This window comes from Hippopotamus amphibius, chromosome 2, assembly GCF_030028045.1.
Source record: "Hippopotamus amphibius kiboko isolate mHipAmp2 chromosome 2, mHipAmp2.hap2, whole genome shotgun sequence".
Lineage (NCBI taxonomy): Eukaryota > Metazoa > Chordata > Mammalia > Artiodactyla > Hippopotamidae > Hippopotamus > Hippopotamus amphibius.
Genome location: NC_080187.1, coordinates 205,867,720 through 205,893,112, shown reverse-complemented (window position 1 = coordinate 205,893,112; position 25,393 = coordinate 205,867,720). Strand labels below are relative to the sequence as shown.

The following is a 25,393-nucleotide window of genomic DNA, read 5'->3' as shown; positions in this document are numbered from 1 at the left end:
AGAGAGATACCAGAAGCAAATATAAGTGAAAGAATTTCTCAATCTCTTTCTGAAATTATAATAAGCAATCATATTCTCAATCTAAGCACATATGTATAAGCAAAATGAAAAATGCCTTATGGCATATTTTATCTAAAACAGACACTCTACCAGATGTTTAGAAATCTGCATACTGATAGAATTAAGATCTAGTCTAACATGGTGTATATAAATGTGCAGTCACTTTGTACGATGACTTCTTCCCCACATTTGCCAATTTTTTCTCCTCCTTTGCAGTGCTATATGCATACTCCAAAACCTAAAACGATCCACCTAAAGTATAGATCAATGTAAATTTTGAGAGCATAGATAATACAGTATCAGTACTAAAAACCATGTTTTAAATTTTATTATATGGGGACTTCCCTGGCGGTGCCGTGGTTAAGACTCAGCACTTCCACTGCAGGGGGCTCGGGTTTGATCCCTGGTCATGGAACTAAGATCCCACATGCCACATACATAGCACAGCCAAATTAAAAACAAAAAAAAAATTATTATATGAAAATTTTAGGTTATGTCATTATAATTTTGCCCCAAACATGACATTCCATGATGATTTTAACCATAAGTTTGCAGTATATTCAAGTATGTGTTCATCCCTCATAATAATTAGCATTCTAACTATAATTACTCTTTCTTAGGTATGAGACTTAAAGTCCCAAAGTATTTCAGGGAAATACTTTATACTTAAAAACATTTAATTTTCTTCCTGACTTCAAAGAAACAGTATGTGTTTACAAAAAAAAGCAAAGAAAGACAGTGAACCTCTACAATGTCTGCAAAGTGATGCTGTCTCTTCTTAAAACAGCATGTTTATTTGAATGTGTCCAGAAGCAGGCTCATGTGTCCAGACACAATTTCCCCTATTGTCCAACATAAGCACAGAAATACATTCACAAATCAAAGAGAAAAGAAGCCACTTTTGGATTAGCAATAAATTTAGATTATCTAAACCTGTCTTCTGCTCCCTTCCGGTTTAAACAGAAAAAATATCACAAGTTGCCTATATATGGCAAGAAATTATAATGACATAACCTAAACGTAAATAGTCATAGGAATTCTGTTCAAATTTGCCTTAAAAATTCTGAAATAATAATTTTAAAATGAATCAGTAACATTGCTATGGATGCTTTAAAGGCTATAACTATCAAAAATGTATTAATTAGTTCTAATTAAGGGGATAATGAGAAGTCAGATTCATTATGTCTATATTCCTAAATGATTGACCCCAACACAATGAGCAATGAAAAAGGAAAGCTGGAGGAAGATCTTGACCATGCTGTAAAACACTTGAGGATCACATGATATCTAAGGTGCAGTGCACAGCTCCACCTGCAAATGGCAAAAAGCAAGGACAACTTTAAAGGTTCCCTGGCTAAGTGAGTAACAGGGATTTCCAGAGGCTGTATAGTGAAATCAAAGCCCTTTCCATAACGATAGTGGTTTTTAACCAAGAAGCACATTAAAAGTACCTGTTGAAGTTTAAAAAAATATATATATGCTTGGGGTCCCCAACCCTATAGATTTTACTTCAGTAGGGCACTTTTACTTTGTAAAAGCTCCAGAAGGGATTCTGACATGCATCTCCAGTTGAGAAGCCTCAGCACCAAGAGACTCTTCATCCTGAATTTCTCTAACCTCATGCTACTTTGGTTGGTATATGATGAATATGTACACCTCCTTTCTACAATACTCTCTGTATCAGTCAGTGCAGAGTTAAGATTTAACTTCTAAAGAAACATATCAAATAGGAAATATCAACTCTGAGCTGAGTGGGCTGGGGTACTAGTTTATAAAAAACTTTTTATAATTAAGAGAATCCATTTAGTAACAAAAACAGAGGCCAAGAGAAGACATACAGATAGCCAACAGGTACACAAAAGGATGCTCAATATCACTAATCATCAGGGAAATGCCAATTAAAACCACAATGAGATAGCACCTCACACCTGTTAAAATGGCTATTACTAAAAAGACAAGAAATAACAGGTGTTGGCAAGGCTGTGGAGAAACAGGAGACCTTGTGCACTGTTGGTGGGAATGTAAATTGGTGCAGCCACTATAGAAAACAGTTTGGAGACTCCTCAAAAAATTAAAAACAGAACTACCATATGACCTAGCAACTCCATTTCTGGGTATTTATCCGAAGAAAACAAAAATACTAATTTGAAAAGACATATTAAAAAAAAAAAGAAAAAAAGAAATGACATATGCACCCCCATGTTCACTGCAGCATGATTTATAATAACCAAGACACAGAAAGAACCCCAATGTCCATCAATGGATAAATGGATAAAGAAAATGTGGTATATATATACAATGGAATATTATTCAACCATAAAAAGAATGAAATCCTGCCATTTGTGACTGCATGAATGGGCATTATGCTAAGTGAAATAAGTCAGACAGAAAAAGATAAATACCATATGATCTCATTTATCTGTGGAATCTGAAAACAAATAAATTAACAAAATCCTGAGCCCAAGGACATAGAGAACAGATTGGTAGTTGCCTGAGGTAGGGGGTGGGGAGTGAGCGAAATGGGTGAGGGAGGTCAAAAGGTACACTTCCAGTTACAAAATGAATAAGTCACGGAGATATAACGGAATAGCATGGTGACTATACTTAATAATATTGTATTGCATATTTGAAAGTAGCTAGGAAAGTAAATCTTGGAAATTCTCCTCACAAGAAAAATTTTTTGCAGCAATGAGGATGTTAGCTGGACTTACTGAAGTGATCATTTTGCAACATATACAATTATTGCATCATTACGTTGTACACTTGAAACTAATATAATGCTATGTCAATTGTACCTCAATTAAAAAAAAAAAAGGCCAAGAAAGGATTTAATGGCAAGGTCTGGCTTATCTAAACCAAGCTAGTATTTGCCACTAAGGCTGGAACCCAGTGGTCTCAAATTCAAAAATACTCAAGTAGTGTATTTTTCAGGCACACAGTTGAATTCTACTCTCCCAGTGGACAGTATTTCAAGTTGGAAACTGACCACCTCCTAAAAATCACTGCCTTTTTATTTCCTGCAGCTAAGTGACAAATTCACAAAAAGAAGTATCTCAATCCTTACTCTTTTCTTGACTGTTTAGACTACCTGTAGTTCTAATCCTTTCAAAAGGTTAAAGTCTGCACTCTTCAAGGATTAACAGAGGAAAAAAAAAAGTTTTCTAAACTAAAACAATAGTGTTATAGCCATTTCAATGCTTAGAAAAATAATTCAGAAGGCTGGATTATATACCAAAGAAATTGACTTTAATGGGAAATAGCTGAGCAAGAGCCATGGTTCTTCAATGCGAGATCAGCTTTGTACCAAAAGGAGTCCAACAAACCCTTCCAAACTAACCAACAATCAAATGATAAAATCCCAAACCTTAACGGTTCCAAATGCTCTGAATCAGTCTCTTCCTGGAAATCAGCAGGATTCAGATTAGCTATTATAAACTCATTATTTTCCAAAACCTCTAGGGGCTTACCTCTTCAAAGTCTCTAGGGATATCCTTTCTCCTTAATTTCACAATGACCCTGTATCTCATAGCTAATAACACTGTAATATCAGCAACAGCTAACATTTATTGAGTACTTACTACAGGCTAGACACGGTGTGGAGTGCTTAACCTTCCTTATCTCATCTACTCCTCATAATAACCTTATGAGGTCAGTACTAGTATTCACTTCCACATCACAGATGAGAAAAGTGAGGCTTAGAAAAGTTATAAATAATTCAAATATCTCTTTTGCTTTCAAAGTCCCAAACCCTTAAGTATTTCTTCCAATTTTAGGTTCCTGTCAGTTTGTCAATAAAGAGAGAAAAGATACATCTGAACATCACTCAGGAAATTAAAAAAAAAAAAAAAATCACACCTGCTGTCCAGAGTTACTTTTTACTCCTTAAAGTTTTGGTGACTTTGATCTTCACTATTAAGAGGGAAATGTGCTCTACAACAGTGGATCTCAAACTTTAGTGTGTATCATCATCAGTGGGAAAGCTAATGGTAAAACATAAATTGCTGGGCCTTAAGCCTAGAGTGTCTGACTTGGGGGCCTGGGATGGGGCCTGATACTTGAATTTCTAACAAGTTCCCAGATGCTGTGTTGATGTTGCTGGTATAGGGATCACTGCTTTATAAGAAGGTAAAAGGAAGTAATTCCCTCTCAACTTAGCTGTCCCCTTTCTCATGTAAAAACACTTCTCTACAGAGCACTTCCAACAAGAGAGATGCTTAGGATTTAAAAACATCTCCAGGGTCTGAAAACTAAAAGACTTCTTTTTTCCCCACTTCACAAGAGCTCCAATGTCACAAATGACATTAAAGCAGTGGAAATCCAGAAAAAGGAAAATTAAGGTCAGAATGATTGTAAACTCTACTCAAGAACCTTACATATTCCTTCTTTAGTCTGAAAAGTGTTTCCTTTGGGTCTCCTAGGGCAAGGGAAATGCCAAAAGGAAAAAAGAAGTAGATTGTTTCATAACACTAAAACCACAAGGACAGGCTCTGAAAACACAACAGAATTTTGCTCCATAAATTAAAAAAATCACAAAATGCTATAAATTCCTATTTTTCCTTTGTTGCACTATCCTCCAATCTCAAAAGAGCTATTCCTCTTACCCAAGACTGACCCAACCTCTATACTTTCTTAGATAGCTTAAGTATTGACTACATCAATGTCATCTAGGATGAACAACTTCAGAGAATAAGATTTGTTAAAAATGTCTCCTCAGCCAGCCTGGGAAGCTTCTTCCTTGGGTGGGTGCTCTCAACCATGACTAAACTGTACCTAGAGAAATATATTTTAAAATATTAATATGGCTTAGCACCTTCCTGATGGTAATCCTCCCAGGCCCAACCCAACGGCACACCTGGGAGATTAACTGAAGAGAAAAGCAATCTGCTCTCTGCTGTCTACTTTCAAATGCTCCTCCTCTACAGCTCTGTCACGCACAGACTCATTCTATACATACACAGAGATAGGACATGCGCACACACACAAATAACTCTCGGCAGGAACCAAAAATCAAAGCCTAACCCCATGGTTTTTAAGTGAGCAAGTCCAATTTCCTTCTTTGTAGCCCTTGACACATGCTGGCTGGGAGCCGTCTGGATTTTTTTCTGCCTTGTTCCTGCACCAGAAGGCTCTGCACTGCAGGTCAGGGGATGATAAGGAAATGAACAGTGTAATTTCCAAGGCCTCTGAACACAGCCCTGTCAGCAGCTCTGGAGGCGGGTTACTCAAGCATGGCTTGAAGAGTGAAAACCACAGAGAGGAGGGTTCAGACAGCCAGCAGTGGCAGGATCTCAGCTGCGCATGTTACTGCCACCTCCAGCCTGAAAGCCCAAGCCCTGCTGCCTCCCTGGATGAGCTCTGCTGGTAAAAGCTCTTATACCCAAATGGCAAAAATACAAGCTCACAATGGGGGAGGAAGATTAAGGACTAGGACTTACATTTTCCATGCACTCTTGTGCAGAAACAAAAACATTTAGTGCTCTTCCAGCATACATGAGATTGCACATGCTGGGAAACCCACAGAAATATCTATCCAACAGACTCAACCCCACACCAAGGATGTGGCCAAAAAGGAAACTCAATTTGTATGAAATCTGAAATTCAACAGGCCACTTCAATATCCTTTGAAGCCAATTTCTGATTTCTACCTCAGCAAACCCCACTATAAATATTAGGGCCTTTAGAACACATCACCAGCACGCAAGTTTTTCAATCTAGGTTTGGAACTTCTTCTGAGAACAGTGCTGAAAGTCTTAGCCAACACGCTTATCTATTCACACCGAGCTTCCTGTATAAATGGAATGTTGTTATATTTCAGCCCATTATTGCTACAGTGAACGGAGACATATTTCAACTCAAATCATGTTTTTCTTCTTTTCTAATATTTATTGAATGCTCCATATGTGCCAAGCACCATTCTAAGTGTTTTATATGACTTAACTAATTTAATTTCACAAAAACCTTATTAAGGAACTATTGTTTTCCTCATTTTGCAGATGAGAAAACTGAGGTAGCTCAGTTAAGTAATTTGTTCAATATCACTCAGTTAATAAGTGGCAAAGCTAGACTACAAACCCTGGTAGTTTGGCTCCAGAGCTTATACTCTTAACCACTAAGTTATATGTAAAAGCTGATATGTAATTTAAGTTTACAAGACGGGTGTTTTACGTTAGACGTGGCTCCCAATGCCCACCTTATAAAGTGCTCACCTTTAATGATGGTTAAAGAAAATTCACAAACATTAAAGTACATAGCAATTATCTGGAGAGTCTTCTGGAAGTACAGATTTCTGGGCTCCTACTCCTAAAATTTTTTTAGCAGATCTGGAGTAGGGTCCAAGAATCTGCATTTCTGACACTCAGATGATATGATGCACATGGTTTTATGGGTCACAATTTCAAGAACTCGGCTCTAGATGGTAAACTGTAAGCAAAGAGCAGCAACTATCTCTGTTCCATACACCAGTGTATACCCAGTACTAAGCACAGAACCTGGAATCTAAAATGCACTCAATTAATATACAGAATGAATGAAAGATGATAATGGTATCTAACAGTATATCATCTCTTTACAAAACAGTTAATACCCACAATAAATTTAAGGTCTGCCTATTAGTGATATATCCAAGAAGCACAAGGGCAGGTTGTTTTTGTTTTGTATTTTAATACCTGCAATTGCCAAATAAAGAGGGAACTGGCAATGCCTCAATGATTACAATGAGAATTTAATTGAATGCAATACCCCAGAACAAAAACAAACATACCCTCTCAAGAAGTCAAACCCAAAGTAGCAGTTTAAAAGTAACTTTTGCTCTGTATGCATAATAGGGGAGGTTCAGTGTCAGCTATAAATGGTTGCTCTTTGTAAACATCATCACCTTACCAAAGAAAGCAAAACTCAAAGATCCTTTGTTTACTGAGTGCCTACAATATTAAAATCGGTACAGAAAACAAATGAAAACAGTCTTAAGAGCATCTGGCCATTTACATCCAGTGTTTCTGAGGTAGTTTTTAAAGTGGGAAAACAGAATCCTTCATAACAGTGAAGGATTTGTTAAGAATCCCGGAGTAACCATATGCCACAAGAACTTGGTAAACAAAAACCTGGCTTTGCCACTGACTATGTGTGAGAGTCTAGGTAAGTCACATGACTTCCCTGGGCTTAGTTCCCTCTTCTATAAAGTGAGGAGATTGGACAAGATAATCTTTGCCAGGGCTCTCCTTGAATTACAACACCCAGATGGAAAACAGAGCTGCTGAAGAAAAAGTAAATTAAGCTCAGACTTCGTTGTAGTTAGAGAATGCATATCTGTCCCACATAAATATCAACTTCTTTTAATTTTTTCCATGAAGGAAAATGCTTGAGGGCATTTGGCTTCAGGTTTTTTTCCATGAAGGAAAATGCTTGAGGGCATTTGGCTTCAGGAAGCAAGGCTAACTGCTATGTCATCAATAGCTGAGAAAGAACAGCTAGTGAAGGAGGAAGGCGCTAAGAGAGAAAGCCTTGAATCAGAAGGAATAAAAGAGACCTGACCTTGGTTGAGCAATGAGGGATTGCAACACGAGAGAAATGAGCTGGAAGGCATAAACTAGGGCAAGAAAACAAAACCAAGGGCAAAGGAAGATGCTCCTAGAACACAGGATATGATAGCAAGAGTGATGGGAAGGTAAAAGAGCAAAGGGCACACCTTAGTTTTCTTTGTATCCTAAACTAACGGGGGAAGTGGTCAACATGTGTATGCAGCTTTCTGAGAGCAGCAGAAGCTGAGACACAAACATGGGGAAAGCACAGTACAGTGTTCCTCCCTTCTAGGATCAAAAGCAGCAGCTAAAGACATAAGGAGAGCTTCTGGTGGTAAACTTCTAGATCCTTTAGCCACTAGAGCTTTACGTTATATGATTTGGAAAAAAAAAAACTCCTGGTTTAAGCCCCAACTCTAGAGTCAACAAAGACAGATCACTGCCTTCTGTGGTTTGTAAATTCCTTTTTCTTGACTGTCAGAGTGCCAATTCAAGCACTAAGCTGGGGACATTCAGACGGGCACCCTCCCTCATCCTACCTTCCCTTCCATCCCTAACTTAACAAGCTAGCAATCAAACCAAAGACAAGGGAACAGACAGGAGCCGGAAGGCTCTGTCTTGTTTATTCCTCGACATTCCCTTCTCCCATCTCTTCTGCTGGCAGAAAGTATGAGGCAGGAGTGTTCAGTGACAATTCAGGGCAGCAGTAGTTGCTAAGTAAGAGCCACCTCTGGTCTCTCCTAGAACTCTGGTAAACAGTACAGTGAGCCCTGCCAGAGAGAGGTGTGCTGGAGCAAAAGTGGGATCCCATGAATGGAAATCCACATCCTTGGCTGATAGAAATTCGCTCAGCCACAGACTGAGATACCTACCTTGATGAGAGAGAAGGTCCTGAGGTAGGGAATTTGAATATTCAAATCTCCCTCATTAGCTAGTAGTAGATATGTGACAATTCTGCCCTACACCACAAACTCCATTTGTCTTCTTTCCTGTTTCCAAGGGGCTAGAGGAGTGGGTTTTGGTAAGGAGACTCCAGCTAAGACACTTTCCAAATTTTGTGAGTTTTTCCTCTTCATGACAGTTTCCAGCTCACAGTATGCAATTCCTAAATTATATCAAAACATCTGTTTTGCTGTTTTGGTTCTGCTGGTTGTCCCCACATGGAAGGAACATTCCAAACCAGTTAAGCCACAGGCAAGCCCATATCTCAGAGAGAAAAATCTTAAAGAAGTTTTCAAAGACTTAGCTTATAAGTTATAGTACTAATCATCAAACACTGACTCAAACATCTCTTATGGCTCAAACCCTGGGGTCCTTGTTTCTCAAAAGCTGCTCCACTCCAAGATTCCTAGCCTGTGTTCCCTTCTGCATCTTTCCCTCCTCCCATTCCAGAGATGCTGTCTCTCTGCACAGTGTTTTCATCTCCTAGCAACTTTCAAACATTTATTTACATAATTATTTATTTCAATGGCCAAATGCTTTAGAATGGCACCCCCCAGAACTAGACAGTTCTAAAGGGTTGAAGGAACAAGGAAAAGAATTGAGAAAGCAGGTTCTTGCTTAGAGTAACATCAAACTGCACAGCAAATTTCCTCTTCTAAGAGTACTTCTCAGCAATTTTATCTTTCCTCCAAAAACAGAAGCGTAGTCTCTTTCCCTTTTCTCTATTATTCCAGTGCCCCATTCTTAGTCCTTTTGGAAGACACGGCGTATAACACAGCTATGTTATTAAGGAGCAAACCTCCCTGGCACCAAGGTGTATTCTTAGCTGAATACACTGCATCTTTCGGCCCAATTATAATCTGAAGGGCAGCCACCCAACCAGTCCCTGAACCTGTAAGAGAAAAAGGGTTCCATCTGCTTCTCTGTTGGAAACTCTCAAGGACATTTAGACTTAACTCCAATATGAAGCTAAGCATCATTAATCCTTTCACCCACGGACCACTACTGGGCTTAGAAGACTGCAACATGAGTCAAGAGTTCTAAACAGAAAGGCAAATGAGGGCCACCCTCAGAAGCGGCCACTTTTCAGCACAGGAAGAACAAAGATTATGAACATGAATATACGGCAAGAGTTTACTGAAGCCAGATGTAGGGAACAGTCTAATGGGCCTGGAACAGAAGCAAGAACTCCTGGTACTCCTAAGCCTGTTTAAATCTGTATTACCCATCTGCACCCCAGAGAAAATGGTAAATCGCAGCCAGCACAGGATGCACCATGCCAGTAACCAGCTGGAACTTGACTCTGCTGAGGTGGACTGTAGCATCTGCCACCTAAACACAGGCAGCCTCTCTGGCAGCTGCCACTGGTAAAAGGGAATTAAACCATTGTGTTATTAGTGGAAGAAAATTCACAGCCCTGTTACCAGAGAAGCCCAGATGTTGCTAAGAGTTACAGAAGTGCCAGAGGCAAGGACCAAAATACCTACAGCAAAGAAAGTGCAACCTAGCACTGAGAGGACACCACCACCCAAACATACATATTCAGCCTCTATTTATTAAGTAACACTTACATATGGAAACAGGTATTCCCTGTTGCAGCTGATGCAATTACAGAGAAATCAATTTATACTGCATCTGCTGGGATCAGCTGAAAGCATAGGGTGAGCAGAACACAGAGCGGAAAATCAAGAGCCAATGAATAGCTTATTACCAGGCCAGCCGCTTTGCAGGAAATTGTAAGCTGCAGAAGTTGAAGGCAGCCTGAGCTGACCCTAGACTCACACCCACTCTGCTCCAGCCCTGCACGCTCCATTTACTGAGACATGAACTAAGATCATCTTTCCAGAGGAGGAGAACCCCTTGTGGGGCTGCACGTACCTGTCCTTCCAAGTCAAGCAGAAGGCAAGGTATTATTACACTGTTTGGCAGCTATCAAACCACCAGGAGACCTTGATTCCCAATAGTTGAGGGATATACCTGGCCAAGAACTATACTTTAGTGGCCAAAGAATCTCTTTCAAGACCAAACTTTCATAGCCACAACACTAATTCATAAGACCTGATTAAGTACCTCAGTACCTCCTGCTCCATTGTTTACCTGCCCCAAACTGTGTCCTTTTGCTCTTTGGCACTCACCAATAGAGCACTTGGTAGATATATCATGTAATGAAACTTATTTAACCCTTTTCTCTCCCAGAGACCCAGCAGCACCATTTATTCCACTAAAAATAGCACTCAACTGCAAGCCTATTAAGTTTATTAACTTAAGTTTATCAATGCCTCTGAGGATGAAATGTCAGTCAAGCTGGGAACCACATAAACGTTCATGCCAGCCTCTAGTAACAAGTGTCTGAGGTGGGACAAGGACAAGGTGGGAGGTTCCTGACTTATAGAAAATTCATTCTACCAAGCAGTGGTCCCCAACCACAGATATCCTTCTCCAAAATATCCAGGCCTGCTGTTAATGAATCTTTAGGAAATCCCCTAACTTGGAATAAAACCACATTATCATTACCAGCTGCTCTGACCTTGTAATTGGTCATTACCCACAAACTAATGAGCCTCCCACAGAGTGCACATAGCATTTGGCGGTTAGTCCAGGGCAGTTCTGACTGGCAGTGCGCAGCCAGATCTGGCCACCTCTTACCTTTTCAGACTTGACTTTCTTTAGCGGGCGACACTCATTCTCCCCTTCCTCTGGCTCCGGTTTAGCTCCCAAAGGATTGAGCGCTGCCCCAGGTTCAATAGCTATACTCCCGAGTGGCTCCACAGCTCCTGGATCCACCCCAGCACTTCCATCATACTGACCACCACGTCCTCCCAAGGGAACTGGCTGGAGGACCCCAGGATCCTTTTCTGAACAAGTCCCCACTCCTTCGCTTCTCTCCTTCTTGCTCTTAGATGAGCTGTTCTCCTTCTCCTTTTTGGAGCCGGCTACATTGCGGGATGCCTTAGCCGCCTTCTCTGAGCCCTTGGGAGCAATAGCAGCAACCAGGCTTCCTGCATTGGCACCATCTCCTGAGCGTCCCTGCACCTCTTTCTTGCTAGATGCCCCCTCACTTGGAGTGAACAGGGACGTCCCTGGAGTGGGTTTGCTAGTGTCTTTGCCACTCTTATTCCTTTTGGATTTTGATTTGCCTTCCTTCCCTTGAGGACCTGGCACTGGGGTCACAAACTTGATGTTGTCTGGTAGTGTGGCCACAGCATTGGGAGCTGGTATCCCCACCTCCTTTGAGCCTGACATTTCCAGTTTCTGCTGGTCCTTTTCCAGATCGGCGTCCAGGTCAATGATGAGATTCCCTACTCCAATGTCCCATTCATCCCCACTGTCGTATGTCTCAACCGGGTTTGCATCCACTCCTTTCCCTCCGGAGGCTCCACTGCTCAAGGACATCTTAGAGTCAACGTCCCACCTCAAGATTCAAGGCTCTTCCTTGCCCCCAGCTTTCCTATTTTCAGCTTCAGCTATGTTCTCAGACCTGCCACATTGGTCAGTACATGCCCAGTGGACAACATCATTGCTGGAAAAAGAAAATTTAAAAAACTGTTAAAGGAAACAATACAGGCAAAGAGACAGCCTGAAATAAACTCCCACACAAAACAGACCCTTCCTAGGTGGCTATCACATCACAATGGACAAGACAAACAGGTTCAGTTGTATTTCTAACAAAGTCACATTGGACCAAGGGAAAAGCTAATTCCCAATCCATCTCCCCAGGGGAGAGTACAATATTACCAATTGCCCAGAGATTCTGTGGTAAGTCTTAACTAGGAATCCTCTAGTTTCCCATTCCCAAGAGACTGATTTCTACTACCACTGCCAGCTGGCAATCCTCCCTCAATCAATACAAGCCCTGGCACATCCCCTAGCACAACTTTACTCATACTTCTTTTCTCCTTGCCTCATCTTGAATTATCAGAGATTCAGAACACAGTCCAGCAAAGGCTAAATCCCTCTACTAACAGGGCCTGCCCTTGCTAAAAATAACAGATTCCTTGTCATTCTACTGCTCAGGGGTGTGGGGAGGGTGTCTAATTGAGGGTGAGTAAAAGAGAAAAGCAAACAGAACTGGGGAAAAATACAATAGCAGGATAGGGACAAAAACTGCAATTAGAGGAGACGATCCTCAGAGAGGACTTAACCAATCAGCTTAAGTTCAGCTCAGCAGCCTGATTAAACTGCAGGTTTCAAATTATGTCTAAATAGCAGAATTCAATGTAGTCTTTCCCAATTCCCACTAAAATACCCATAAAGATACACACACACACACACACAAACACACACACACACACACACCCCATTTGCTCCAAACTGGGGAGGCTTGAGAGCCTCTGGTGCCTTCCACACAGAAGCACGGCAGCCATAACTGCTCTGGCCACACCACATCACCATGCAAACAGCACCTCAAGGAGGCTAAGGACAGTGGTGAGCTGCACCCTGCAGGCCTGCAAGCCCTGCACTTGCCCAGGCTCAAGACCAAAGGAAGAGCCCGGAGTCAGCGGACTGTTACCCTATCAATAACTCAACAGTACTAAAAAACCTAATGCTACAATGTGGGATAAGTCTCTATATTCTAATTGTATAAGATTGATGGCACTATATTGATAAATACCAGGGCCTCACCACATGGAACAGAGATAGCTAAGAAAGGGGGTGGGGTGGGTGGTAAAAAAAAAAGGCAATTTATATCTCTCCTTGGGGACTGTACCATCTAGAAAACCAGGCAGCCAACATACACCATCCAGGTATTACTTTATGACAAAGCCAAAGATTTCTGTTCTTGCTCACTCCCGTTTACCATCTTTCTATATGCATTTAGAAAATAACTCTTATGACACCACAGAAAGAGTAAACCAGAGATGGCACAATGAATCCCACAAAGTAAATATCTAACAGGTAAATGCTATAGATAGAACAGAGATAAGACACATTATACTTTTCTACCTACTCTCTCAAGGCAGTGCCAAAAAACCAGGGTGCCGTTCAAGAGAAGATGTCATCCTAGGAGAGCATAGCTATACCAAGTAAACGCTTGATAGCAACTGGGATTTAAGAGAGAATGGAGTGCACATTAATCTGCCATTTAGCCACAGATATGAGAAGAAAATACATCCTTTACCCAAATAGAGAGCTTAGTAACAACAGCAACCAACCCCTGCTGGCACTGAGCCCACCACAGATCTTACTTCATAAAAGGATGAGCAGGGACTTCCCTGGTGGTCCAGTGGTAAAGAATCCGTCTTCCATTGCAGGAGACGCAGGTTCGTTGCCTGGTGGGGGAACTAACATCCCACATGCCATGGGGCAACTGAGCCCAAGCGCTACAACTACTGAGCTTGCACACCCTGGAGCCTGTGCACCGCAACTAGAGAAGAGAAAACCCACATGCCACAAGTGCAGAGAAGCCTGCAGGCCACAACGAAGAGCCCTCGCCACAATGAAAGATCCTGCACGCCTCAACTGCGACCCAACATAGCCAAAAAATAAATTAAGAAGATAAATAAATAAATAAAATTTAAAAGTAAATAAAAAATAAATAAAAGGATGAGCAAAAACTGTGTGCGAAAAGATGACATAAGAACTATGAAAAAGGGGCTTCCTAAGTGGCGCAGTGGTTGAGAATCCGCCTGCCAATGCAGGGGACACGGGTTTGATCCCTGCTCCAGGAAGATCCCACATGCCACAGAGCAACTAAGCCTGTGTGCCACAACTATTGAGCCTGCGCTTTAGAGCTCGTGAGCCACAACTGTTGAGCCCATGTGCTGCAACTACTGAAGCCCATGCACCTAGAGCCCAAGCTCTGCAACAAGAGAAGCCATGGCAAGGAGGAGCCCGCACACCACAACAAAGAGTAGCCCCCACTCACAGCAACTAAAGAAAGCCTGCGTACAGCAAAAAAGACCCAACACAGCCAATTAAATAAATAAATAAATAAATAAATAAATATTAAAAAAAAAGAACGACAAAATATCATTTAAAAAAAAAAAAACTATGAAAAAAAATGCTAACCATGAGGTAAAGGCAACATAGTCTCTGAAGAACTAGAGAAATGACACCTTTGAAAACGATCTAGAATTCCGAAGAAATTTTTAGTAAAATGTTTGGAATTCTCTATACTATACACTTATTCATTTAAAAAAATGTGTATTAACTGCCAACTAAGTACCAGGCACTAAACTAGGTGCTGGGAATGTAGCTGCAAATGAGAGTGAATAAGGCAGTGGAACATGATACTGAAAATAATTCTATTATGAGGGGCAAAGGGCATTTCTAGAAATGGGAATGCCAACTGAATCTGCACTATGAAGGATTATTAAAGCCTAGCTCTTCCCAACATCATAATCTGTCACCTCTGCAATCTCTGCAACTGTGGTGAGACTTAGCGCATAACCCACATTCAACACTTACCCACTTTCCTCTAGAGCTGCACTATCATCAGTATGTAATGTAACCATTAGAACAACCCCATGTTTGTTTTTAATTAATTTATTTATTGTTTATTTATCGGCTGCATTGGCTCTTTGTTGCTGCATGTGGGCTTTCTCTAGCTGTGGTGAGTGGGGCTACTTTTGTGCAGGCTTCTCATTGTGGCAGCTTCTCTTGCTGTGGAGCATGGGCTCTAGGTGCACAGGCTTCAGTAGTTTTGGCACGTGGGCTCAACAGTTGTGGCTTGCAGGTTCTAGAGTGCAGGCTCAGTAGTTGTGGCACATGGGCTTATTTGCTCCACGGCATGTGGTTATCTTCCTGGACGAGGGATTGAACCTGTGTCCCCTGCATTGGCAAGGCAGATTCTTAACCACTGTGCCACCAGGGAAGTCCCCCCATGTCTGTTTATTTTTGGAAAAACAATAAAACTTTCAAAAGACCTTCCTCTAAGAAACAAACAAAAACCCTTCCTCTAGAAAACAGGATGGTAATAGAAGAGAGACTCTGGAAGGGTATATAAAGGAAAGAATACACAGTACATACACGTGTTAGGGCTCACTGAGAGCTTCTGACAGTTCTCACACTACTGCACTGGCTCACCTGTTGTATGAAGCAGGATAAACAAAGTATGACAGTAAGAAAAACATAGCATTAAGAAGATACTAGGCTAAAATTAAAAGATATGGGGATTTCCCTGGTGGTGCAGTGGTTTAAGTATCCACCTGCCAATGCAAGGGACACAGGTTCAATCCCTGGTCCAGGAAGAGGCCACATGCCACGGAGCAACTAATCCCGTGCCACAACTACTGAGCCTGTGCCCTAGAGTCCGAGAATCGCAACTACTGAGCCCGCATGCTGCAACTACCGAAGCCCACACACCTAGAGCCTGTGCTCTGCAACAAGAAAAGCAATCACACTGAAAAGGCCTCGCACCACAAGAGTAGTCCCGCTCGCCACAACTAGAGAAAGCCCATGCACAGCAACAAAGACCCAATGCAGCCAAAAACAAACAAAAAAACAAACAAAAAAACAAAAACAAGCAAAAAAAAAAAGATATGAACTTAGACAAAAGAATGTGATTTTTAAAAAAAAGGAAGATGCAAGGAAATGAAAAATGCAATACCAATTAAAATTCACATGGAAATCAAAAAAGCATAGAACTAAAACTGTGGAAAATTAATCAGTAAATTAGAAGAAAATTTGAGATACTGTTCCAAAAGGCAAAGGAAAAGGACGGCAAAAAGAAAATAATGAGGGAAATTGAAAGAGAGATAAAGCATTTAATAATACTCAGAGCAGAACTGAAGAAGAGACTAGAACAAATGGGAGAGAAGCAACCTATCAAGACATAATAAATGAAAAACACCTTGAGCTGAAAAAGATCTTGAAAAAATTCACTACTTTTTCAGCAAAATAAATTTTTAAAAAAGCCAAACTTGATACTCTGGTTTCTCTTCAGATCGAATAAATCTTTCGCCTTTTACTAAAAAAAAAAAAAAAAAAAAAAAAGCCAAACTTGCATACATTCTAGCAAAGTTTTTAAATTACAAAGGACAAAAATTAGGCCAACCTCATACTGTTTTGCAATATTAAATGTTAAAAGGGAATGAAAAATCTATATAGAATTTTGAAGAGAAAAGGTTACTTTTTAAGAGTCTTACACTAAGTCAAGTTGCTTGCCATGTGTAAAAACAATAGATTTTCAGTTATGTAAGAACACATTTATATCCATCTTGTTAAAAATGATCTGAAGCATTAAAATCAGTTCAGTGTAGCATAAAGTTGAATAATTCTTATAAATACCAAAAGATTGTTGTAATCTTAAGAATAACCTCAATGTAGATACTCCTGGAAAAGATACGAGGCAAAAATCAATGCTTGTCATAATGCTGAACATCAAAAAGTTCAGCCTTAACATCAGTAAGGAAAGACATTTCCTCAAATTCCTTTTGTCCCAATTCCATAAGTCATGGCAAATTGTTTTTTTTTTCCTAGAAAGCAAGAAACATCGCTATTAATTTTTTTTTTAAATTGTGCTTCTTCTTAAAAGGGAGCTGGAGATGAAAAGAACATCTGATGGTCTGTACTCATTTTCAGGTTCCACATCTTAAGTGAGATATCCATTAAATGGAGGGATATCCAAGAATATAGTAAAACACCAAGAAGCCATTTCTTAAGAGGAGAGGTCTCAGAAACTGGTATTCTTTAGTCTGGAAGGGGGTTAACTGAAAGGAGACAAGCTGGTTAGCTTCAAATGTATGATGGCTGCATTGTGGAAGAGAGAAACTTATTCTATGATGCTGAGGGTATAAACAGGACCAGTGAGTAGAAGTTATAGAAAGACAGATGTTTAACTCAGGAAAAAATGTAATAACCCAACAATGACCCACAATGCTTAATGAAGCCATATCTTTATCACTGAAAGTAGTGACCAGAAAAAGCATAATCACCTGTCAAGCAAATTACACAAAAAATTCTTCTATGTGTGGTGGGGGTAGTCTGGACATGCCCAGGGCCTTTTTCAAATCTGAAATCCTATTAATGTACCTATCAAAAAGTGCTTTCCCTACAAGAAAACTACCCAGAATCTCTGACTGATCAGGATATAAAGAAAAAATATTCTGAGGATTGATACGTAGATGTTCTATAGAGAGCCACTGTCCTCCTATTTCTGAGTGTGTTAAGTAAGTCCCACTTTTCAACTAGGTGACTCTTCAGAAATTCAGTTTTCCAAACCCAACAGGCTTCACAGTAACTTTGATGGTACCTTTCCAAAGATATACTGAAAAATTGCCAAGGATTCTTTAATCAGCCTGGTTGCAGCAGCCAAACCACTTTCCATCTGCTCCCTATAGCATCCCTGGCTTTATACAGCTTATCATCAACTCTCTGACAGATCCCTGCAGAGATATTTAACCACAGGAGGTAGGGTAACTAACATGGGAGCTGGAAATGAAAAGCACTGACCTCTTGCTTCCATGGCAGAGAAAGTGCAGAATCAAAAGAACCAATACCTTACAGAGACCACAAAGTACTTTGAAGTTGCAGGAGCTTCTGGATATATTTTCCTCTCTCCTCTCCTTCTGTCTAATTGTACTACACTTCCCTATTTAGGACCATGATTCACCAAACTCTGGAATTACTTGCCATTACCATTTGTGCTTTGTTCTGCACATGATCACCAAGAACTCTGTGTGGAGAAGACAGGCCATGACAATGACTCCTCATACCCTGTAACTATAACAATAAAAGTTCAAATTCCAAGACTTCCCTGGTGGTGCAGTGGTTAAGAATCCGCCTGCCAATGCAGGGCACACGGGTTTGATCCCTGGCCCGGGACCCACATGCCATGGAGCAACTAATAAGCCCGTGCACCACAACTACTGAGCCTGCGCTTTAGAGCCCTGGAGCCACAACTGTTGAGCTCACTCACTGCAACTACTGAGGCCCACACACCTACAGCCCATGCTCCCCAACAAGAGAAGCCACTGCAATAAGAAGCCCACTCACTGCAATGAAGAGTAGCCCCCGCTCTCTGCAACTACAGAAAGCCCGTGTGCAGCAATGAAGACCGAATGTAGCCAATAAATAAAAAATAAATTAATTAAAAAAAAAAAGTTCAAATCCATTTCCTCTCTGGAACCCAACTCTATCTCTCAGGCTCCCAGCCCACTGACTGGCTGTAATCACACATTTCAGGTCATTAATTGCTTTTTACTAGGGCATATGCCATATATTACACTATTTCCCTATCTCAGTGATGAGCAAAGCCTCTCCCCCAGGCTAAGAATGAGAAAAAGAGCCTTCATGTGAGGTCTCTGCCCCTGCCCAGAGGACATAAGCAGCAACTGACCCTACTTATGTCCAAACACAGTAAGAATAATACCTCTCTTTCTGCCCAGATAGAGCTCTGTATCTATCCTAGAGGACTTCAAAGAGACAGGATCTCTTTAACTGCCAATTACCTATAGCTAATCTGGTCTAAGTAGCAAACTGTGCAATGCTATTCCACTGTAAATTTATCTGTCCTCCCCTCTCGTAACAGTTTTTGGATCAATCTTCTCACAGGCTTTGGTCTGAGCAAGTGACAGTTGTGTTTGAGTGAGTATAATCTACTTGTGACCACGCAGGTCACACACATTTGGATGTGAGGGTGATCAGTCTGGCTAGCTAGTTCTCACCAAAAACTATACGGACAAAGGAAAATATGCTATATTCAATTCTAGGAAGGCAGCACTGTGTAAAAAAGAGAGAACTGAGCTTAGAATCAAGCGATGTGATTTCTGGACTCAGATTTCCAACAACTTTAGCCAGGATGTTAGCCAAGTTGCTTCATTAAATATTAATTTTCTTATTATAAAATGGAGGGAGAATCCATCATGGTTCTAAGCATGATGATCCAAATCCAAAAAGTATGACAACCCAAAAATATAAAATGCCCCAAATATTCTCATAATGTTCTAGGGTCTCAAAGAGGACTGTTTCATGGTTATATACTGTACAGAGATCTAAAGTATTTTTAAAATAAAGGAAGAATATTTTTAAATTTTTTACAAATTAAATTACAGGTAGTACTGATGTATCCGTTTGAGTTCTATGAAAGAAAATGGCAATCCTTTCTTCTTTCGATTACTCAGTGGTTCTGGTTTTCCATTTAGGCTACTCCTACATTCATATGTGGCTCATAAAACCCTATACTATAGTGACTGACAAAAAGACTCCACCTTGCTTCAAAAATCCCTCCGGGCCAAGGTACCAATCTCAAGGCTCGTGGTTTTAACATCTGGACTAACTCTTTTACCAGCTGTTCCAATCCACTAGGTTGTTGATCCCCCTGATAGGCCTTCAAATCTAAATTATATGAAGTTCACAGGGTTTGACACCCCATGGAACTGTCAATAAACCAATGGGATAAAACAAAGTTGAGAGAAGAAAACCAAACTATACAATCTTCCCTGAATTCCAGATGCTACCCTGAAATCACATCATACTCAGCCAGCAACAGGTGAGGCTAGTACAACATGCAAACCATCCATGGTGACTCTGATCTTACCCAGTTGGAAGAATAGGCATCTCCCTCTCCACCTGCCACACTAGAGCTCACTAATCAACTGAATTTCTAACTAGGGCTCTAATGGGAAACAATCAACTTTCCTTTGGGTCCCTTCCTTAATTTATTACATTAATTACTGTAACAAAGAAACTGTGTCATCTCAAGTACCACAGCTCTCAGTTTATATCTCCAGTGGGGATCAGATAAAGACAAACTAACCGTGCCAATTTGAGAAGATGGATCCAATTCAACAGGGCTCATCTGACCATGTGTCACCTAAGGACAGAAGAGCAGAAGTGTAACATCTCCCAGTCCCTCAGTGTTTATATGCTGCATCTCATGAATAGTTTTATGGTCCTCACGGGCTGCTATTCTCAGACAAAGATTATGAGACTTGACCTGTTTCATTTCATATAAGCAACTGACACTTCCACTAGACATAGCTATTCTACAGGGCTCAGGTTTAGAGTCTTGGTGTTTGTCAGTACTGCTCTGTGCCAGCATACATTTCACAATAGGCTAAACAGCATGCTAAACATGTAAATAATTCAGTCCCAACCCTACAGGGATTCATTGGTGGAACTGGTTCACACAGAAAACCCTTACCAAGGCCTATGTGTAAGTAGGCTAAGAAGCAGAAGGCAAAGATCACCTGAAGTAAATGATAAAGCTCTACCACCCCCACTCCCCTAACAACTGAAGGGCTATGTAGCCCTTTGTAATTTAGTTCTTTCCCCCAGAGGTAAACTTTCTGTACTAAAAAGAGATGATGTCAAATTCTCAAGAAAAAAGTGAATAGTGGAGTTAGATTAGAAATCAGGAGATCTAAGAAACTGGACCTCCACACAGAACTGCTGAGGCAAAGCTTTTCTACAGCTCAATCTCCTCACCTCTAAAACAGGGAATAATATGGGTCAAGTTCACAGGAAAGAGGGGAAGGAAAAAACCTAAGCATTTTTCAGGAAACATGAGGAATTACACTCATTTTTAAATTCTAGACCTCACCTCCCTTCCTAAATCTCTTACTTAACTACCACCCTATAGTAACTCTAAAAAGCACACAGAAAACTTCTCTATCAAAAGACAGTATCTACACTGTTATGCTAACCATAAAAAACGGTGGAATCCACCCACACATCCGTTAGGATATCTAAGCCAGATTGACTTCTCCAGCCTCATCTCATGGCCACTCTGTCCTCTGCACCCCATTTCCACCCTACCGCCTTTTGGCATTTACCTCAGACATTCCTGCTCACATCCTACCTCCTAGTGCGTGTGATGATTTGATTAACATGTTTTCTCCACTGGACTGCACACATCCTAAGGACAAGGGTCTGAGTCTCTTTTGCTCACCATTGTATCCTAATAACAGTGTTTGGGTCACAGTCCTCCCTCAATAAATATTTTGGTCAATAAATGAGTGAATGAACACTGCTTTCCTCAATGGGCAAAATCATAACAGTGCCAAGGCTGCCATTTCTCGTCTCCATTCTTACTTGAGCTTGATTTGTCACTAAACTGTCTCAATTACCTAACAGTCTTCAAACATCTTAGAACAGTGTGTGCATTCCTCTTTCTTCTAAGATACAGATTTATTAAGAGTCTAGGGGAAAAGTTAGAATATAATCCAGTCCCCACATTTCTTAAAAAATGCCTAACTGCTCCAGAGTGTTCTCAGACTTCAGTTTGACCCATGTACAGCTGCTATCCAAAAGACGGCTAGCCCACAAATCAGGAGTTCTGGACATAACCAACCCCTGGGAGCTCTCTTACTAAAATGTATGATACATTCTATCAGACTTGAACTGTCCAATTATCACATTTTAAATACCTATGAATCAAAGGTGACAGAAGTCAGAAAAGTGGTCATGTCTGGGAGAAGGTTACCAACTGGGAAGAAGCATGAAGGAAACTTGCGGGGTGCTGGAAATATTCTATTATCTTGAGCTAGATGGTGATTATATGGCTATATACACATGTAAAAACTGTGCTGTGCACTTAAAATTGGTATACTTAATGCACTTTATTATATGCACATTATATTAAAAAAAAAAGGTAAATATAGTAAACACCTATGAATAAAAGGACTGTATTACTTACTGGATCATGGTCCTGGTCCTAAAATAGCATTTTATGTGATCACAGTAAAAGGGAATCATGCCATCAATCTTCATAGGATATTTAGGGGGATGGAAAAGAAGGGAAGGAGGGAAGGAAGGAAGGCAGGAAGAAGGAAGGGAGGGAATTACATTTAAGGATTATCTTGTGTTTGACTATATTGTGAGGAGATTTATAGATCTGTTGGAGAGTCTGAAAGAATTAATAACAACAAACCAAAAAGAGTGAGGTAATTAATGACATAAATCCTGGGAAAAAATAAGCTGTCCAAGAAAACCTAATAGTAATATACTAAATAGTTCAATAATATTTACTTAACACAATAAATAATGGATACTGATGAAACCAAAAATTTGATTTGATAAGAAGGGGAGGGCAATATGAGAGCATATTATTTATTATTTAGAAATATGGGCGTAAATAAGAGAAAAAGACTGAAAATTTTAAAGCAGTTGCCTACTGGGAGTGACACTCAGTGACAGGAAGGGGTAAACAGTGGATTACTGATTTTCATTAAAAGCGATACTATTTGACTTTTAATATAAAGTTCATGGGAAGACAAAAACAAAAAAGTGTATGTATTAATCTGATAAATAAAACATTTAAAAATATAATAAAAAGTTAAGGATATACTCCCCACAATATTCCTGGATCCCTTTAGCAGGTTATTATAAAATATATTAATCCAATAATTTATCAAAAATCTCATGAGAGATAGGAGGAGGGGTAGCAGGAATGAGGCAGGTGTGGCTATAAAAGGGCAATGTGAAATACCTTTGTGGTGATGGAACTGTTCTGTATCTTGACTGTGGTGGTAATAAAACTGCACAGAACTAATACATACACTCATAAATGGGTATAAGTAAAACTTAGGGAACCTGAACAAGCTGGGTGGATTGTATCAATTCAATATCTGGTTGTGATATTGTACTACATTTTGCAAGACATTCACTGGGGCAAAATGGGTACAGGGTACAAGGGATCCCTTTGTATTATTCTTACAACTGCATGAGACTCCTACAATTATCTTAAAATAAAAAGTTTTAATTAAAAAAACAAAAAAAAACCTTCTAGACCCTATTTTAAATTTCTATTACCTCTAGTGTGAACAAATTTTATTTATTTACTATTGATAAGAGCAACTTGGTAATTAAGCTAAATTTATTTCTAACTTGAAAAGGTGCTCTCTATCGAATACAGGAGCCTAAGAACTGGTGAACAAGTCTATATGTTCTTCTCATCGCCTGATGGAGTTTGATAATATTCCCTCTGTCTTTAAAAGCTAAAGATTTTTTTTTTCTTTCATTTTACATGTCTTCATTAAAGCTTTTACCTCATTTGGTCACCAGCTCTGATATGTATTTCTTGGGGATGAAAAGAATGCACAGTATCACAAACAGACAAGCCTTGGTTCTGCATAGAGGGAAGTTTATTTTTATCTTTCTTGAGCCCTCTTCCTAATGATGCCTAGCATTTCCCTGGCAGCACACTGAGCTAATTTTTCGAGGAATAGCTTACCAAGATTTCTAGTCTCCTCTGGGGGCTATAATTGTTAGCTAGAAGTTACTCATGCTAACAAAGTGGTTTGGACTTTCTGCCTCTTTTAAATGTAATACTACCCACACTAAAGCTCATCTTCTAGTTTTCATCCCCCACACACAGCCAAGATACTCTGGAAGTATAATCTTAAACAAATTGGGAACCTAAGTACTTGAAAGAGCTTAATGTCATCAGAAAACCTGAATATGTCACTTTCGTAAAACATTTATTAAAATGTCAAATAAAATGAGTGTCACTGCTTAAACCCTTCCACCTAGAAGAACTTATCATCAAGATGGTTTCTGAAGATAACGTCATGAGAAACCAGCACAGTGCAATGGAAAACAAAACAAAACAAAGGAGAAGGCAGGAAAAGCTCAATTCTATTCTTTACTCCCCTCCACCCCCACCCCCGAGATGTGTAAGAATGAATCTTGGGCAAGTCACTGCACTTATTTGAGCCTCAGTTATTTCTTACAAAAAGCTGAGATAATTAGTATACCATACAATGTGTAAACTCTCAGTAGAAACTGGAATACCACCCTGACATCAAACTCATTAATATTCTTACAACAAAATGAATAAATATTTACTTGAAATAGAACAACAACAAAAAAAGGCTATAAATAGCCTCATTAGCTGAAGTCTGGTTTGTGCCCGCCTTACAAAAAAACTCTCAGAACTCTGGGGTTTTAGAGCTGCAGAAAAGGGACTGCGGACCTACACAGAAGCGTTTACTGTCAGAAAGTCAGTTTGCTAATGCACAACAGAACATTTTCTCCCATTCCAAGACTAAAGTTTTTAAATAGCCTTTGGCCTGACTTTAATAAAAAGTTTTTTAAAACTAAAGTGTTGGGACTTCCCTGGTGGTCCAGTGGTTAAGACTCGGAGCTCCCAATGCAGGGGGCCTGGGTTCCATCCCTGGTCAGGGAACTAGATCCCGTATGCAGCATCTAAGATTGTGCCTGGGGCAATGATAATCCTGCATACCGCAACTAAGACCCGGCACAGCCAAATAAATAAATAAATAAATAAATAATTCTTTAAAAAAAAAAAAACTAAACAATGTCCACTATTAACAACTCTGTCCACACACAACTGTCAATGACTTGTCACATGTGACTTCTCTTTATGTAAACTAATCCATCGCCTTGGCCCCAGTAAGTTATATATAAATGATACCAAGTCATCTCAATCTTTAATTTAAATTTTTCGACTTTCTAATATAGATTTTATTCCCTCCACCTCCAAACCCTTCTTAAGGACAGAACCACATTTGAAATCTACACCAGTCCCTTAGTGTAATGACCATGCCACTTACAGCTTGAAGTGTTATATACTTTCACTAAGAGTTACAGTTCATCCTTGAATTCTTTCTAAATTCTTGGGAAGACAGATTTAATCCCATCAACTTTATTGATTTGATCAAGAAAAGCCTATGCAGCTAGGAAAAAACATGTGTTGGAAAGACTAAATATTACCATTTCTGGGATAACTCCAGGGACTTCTATACATTTTTCCATACTTTCTATGCAGAAAAAAGATTAATTCATGTCCTAATTTTTTATTAAAAAAGTTAAGCATTTATCATCATTTGACCAGAAGCTTTTAACTGATTGGAAAGATGGAAAAACAGAAGTGGAAATTCTCCAATGTCTTCATCCCTGAATGGATCTTTCACACCATGATCAAGCAGTCTTACAAATTTTCTAGCTGCCTTTCCATGTTTAACATGTCT

General features: G+C 39.9%; 1 protein-coding gene across 7 annotated transcripts in view; it reads right to left on the bottom strand.

Moving 5' to 3' along the window:
- The window catches only part of ZNF609 (zinc finger protein 609), a 225,007-nt gene that overhangs the window by 186,870 nt on the left and 12,744 nt on the right, over positions 1 to 25,393 (bottom strand). For 3 of the 7 annotated variants that reach the window (XM_057722812.1, XM_057722818.1, XM_057722819.1), the window contains exon 2: positions 11,166 to 12,039. In XM_057722812.1, the coding sequence (XP_057578795.1) occupies positions 11,166 to 11,912 (747 nt within the window). In that variant the 5' untranslated portion in view covers positions 11,913 to 12,039. Of the gene's footprint in view, positions 1 to 11,165; positions 12,040 to 13,705; positions 13,885 to 15,488; positions 15,546 to 20,217; positions 20,275 to 25,393 lie in introns of all 7 variants that reach the window. The other 4 variants (XM_057722814.1, XM_057722813.1, XM_057722817.1 and 1 more) reach the window with 4 other exon arrangements.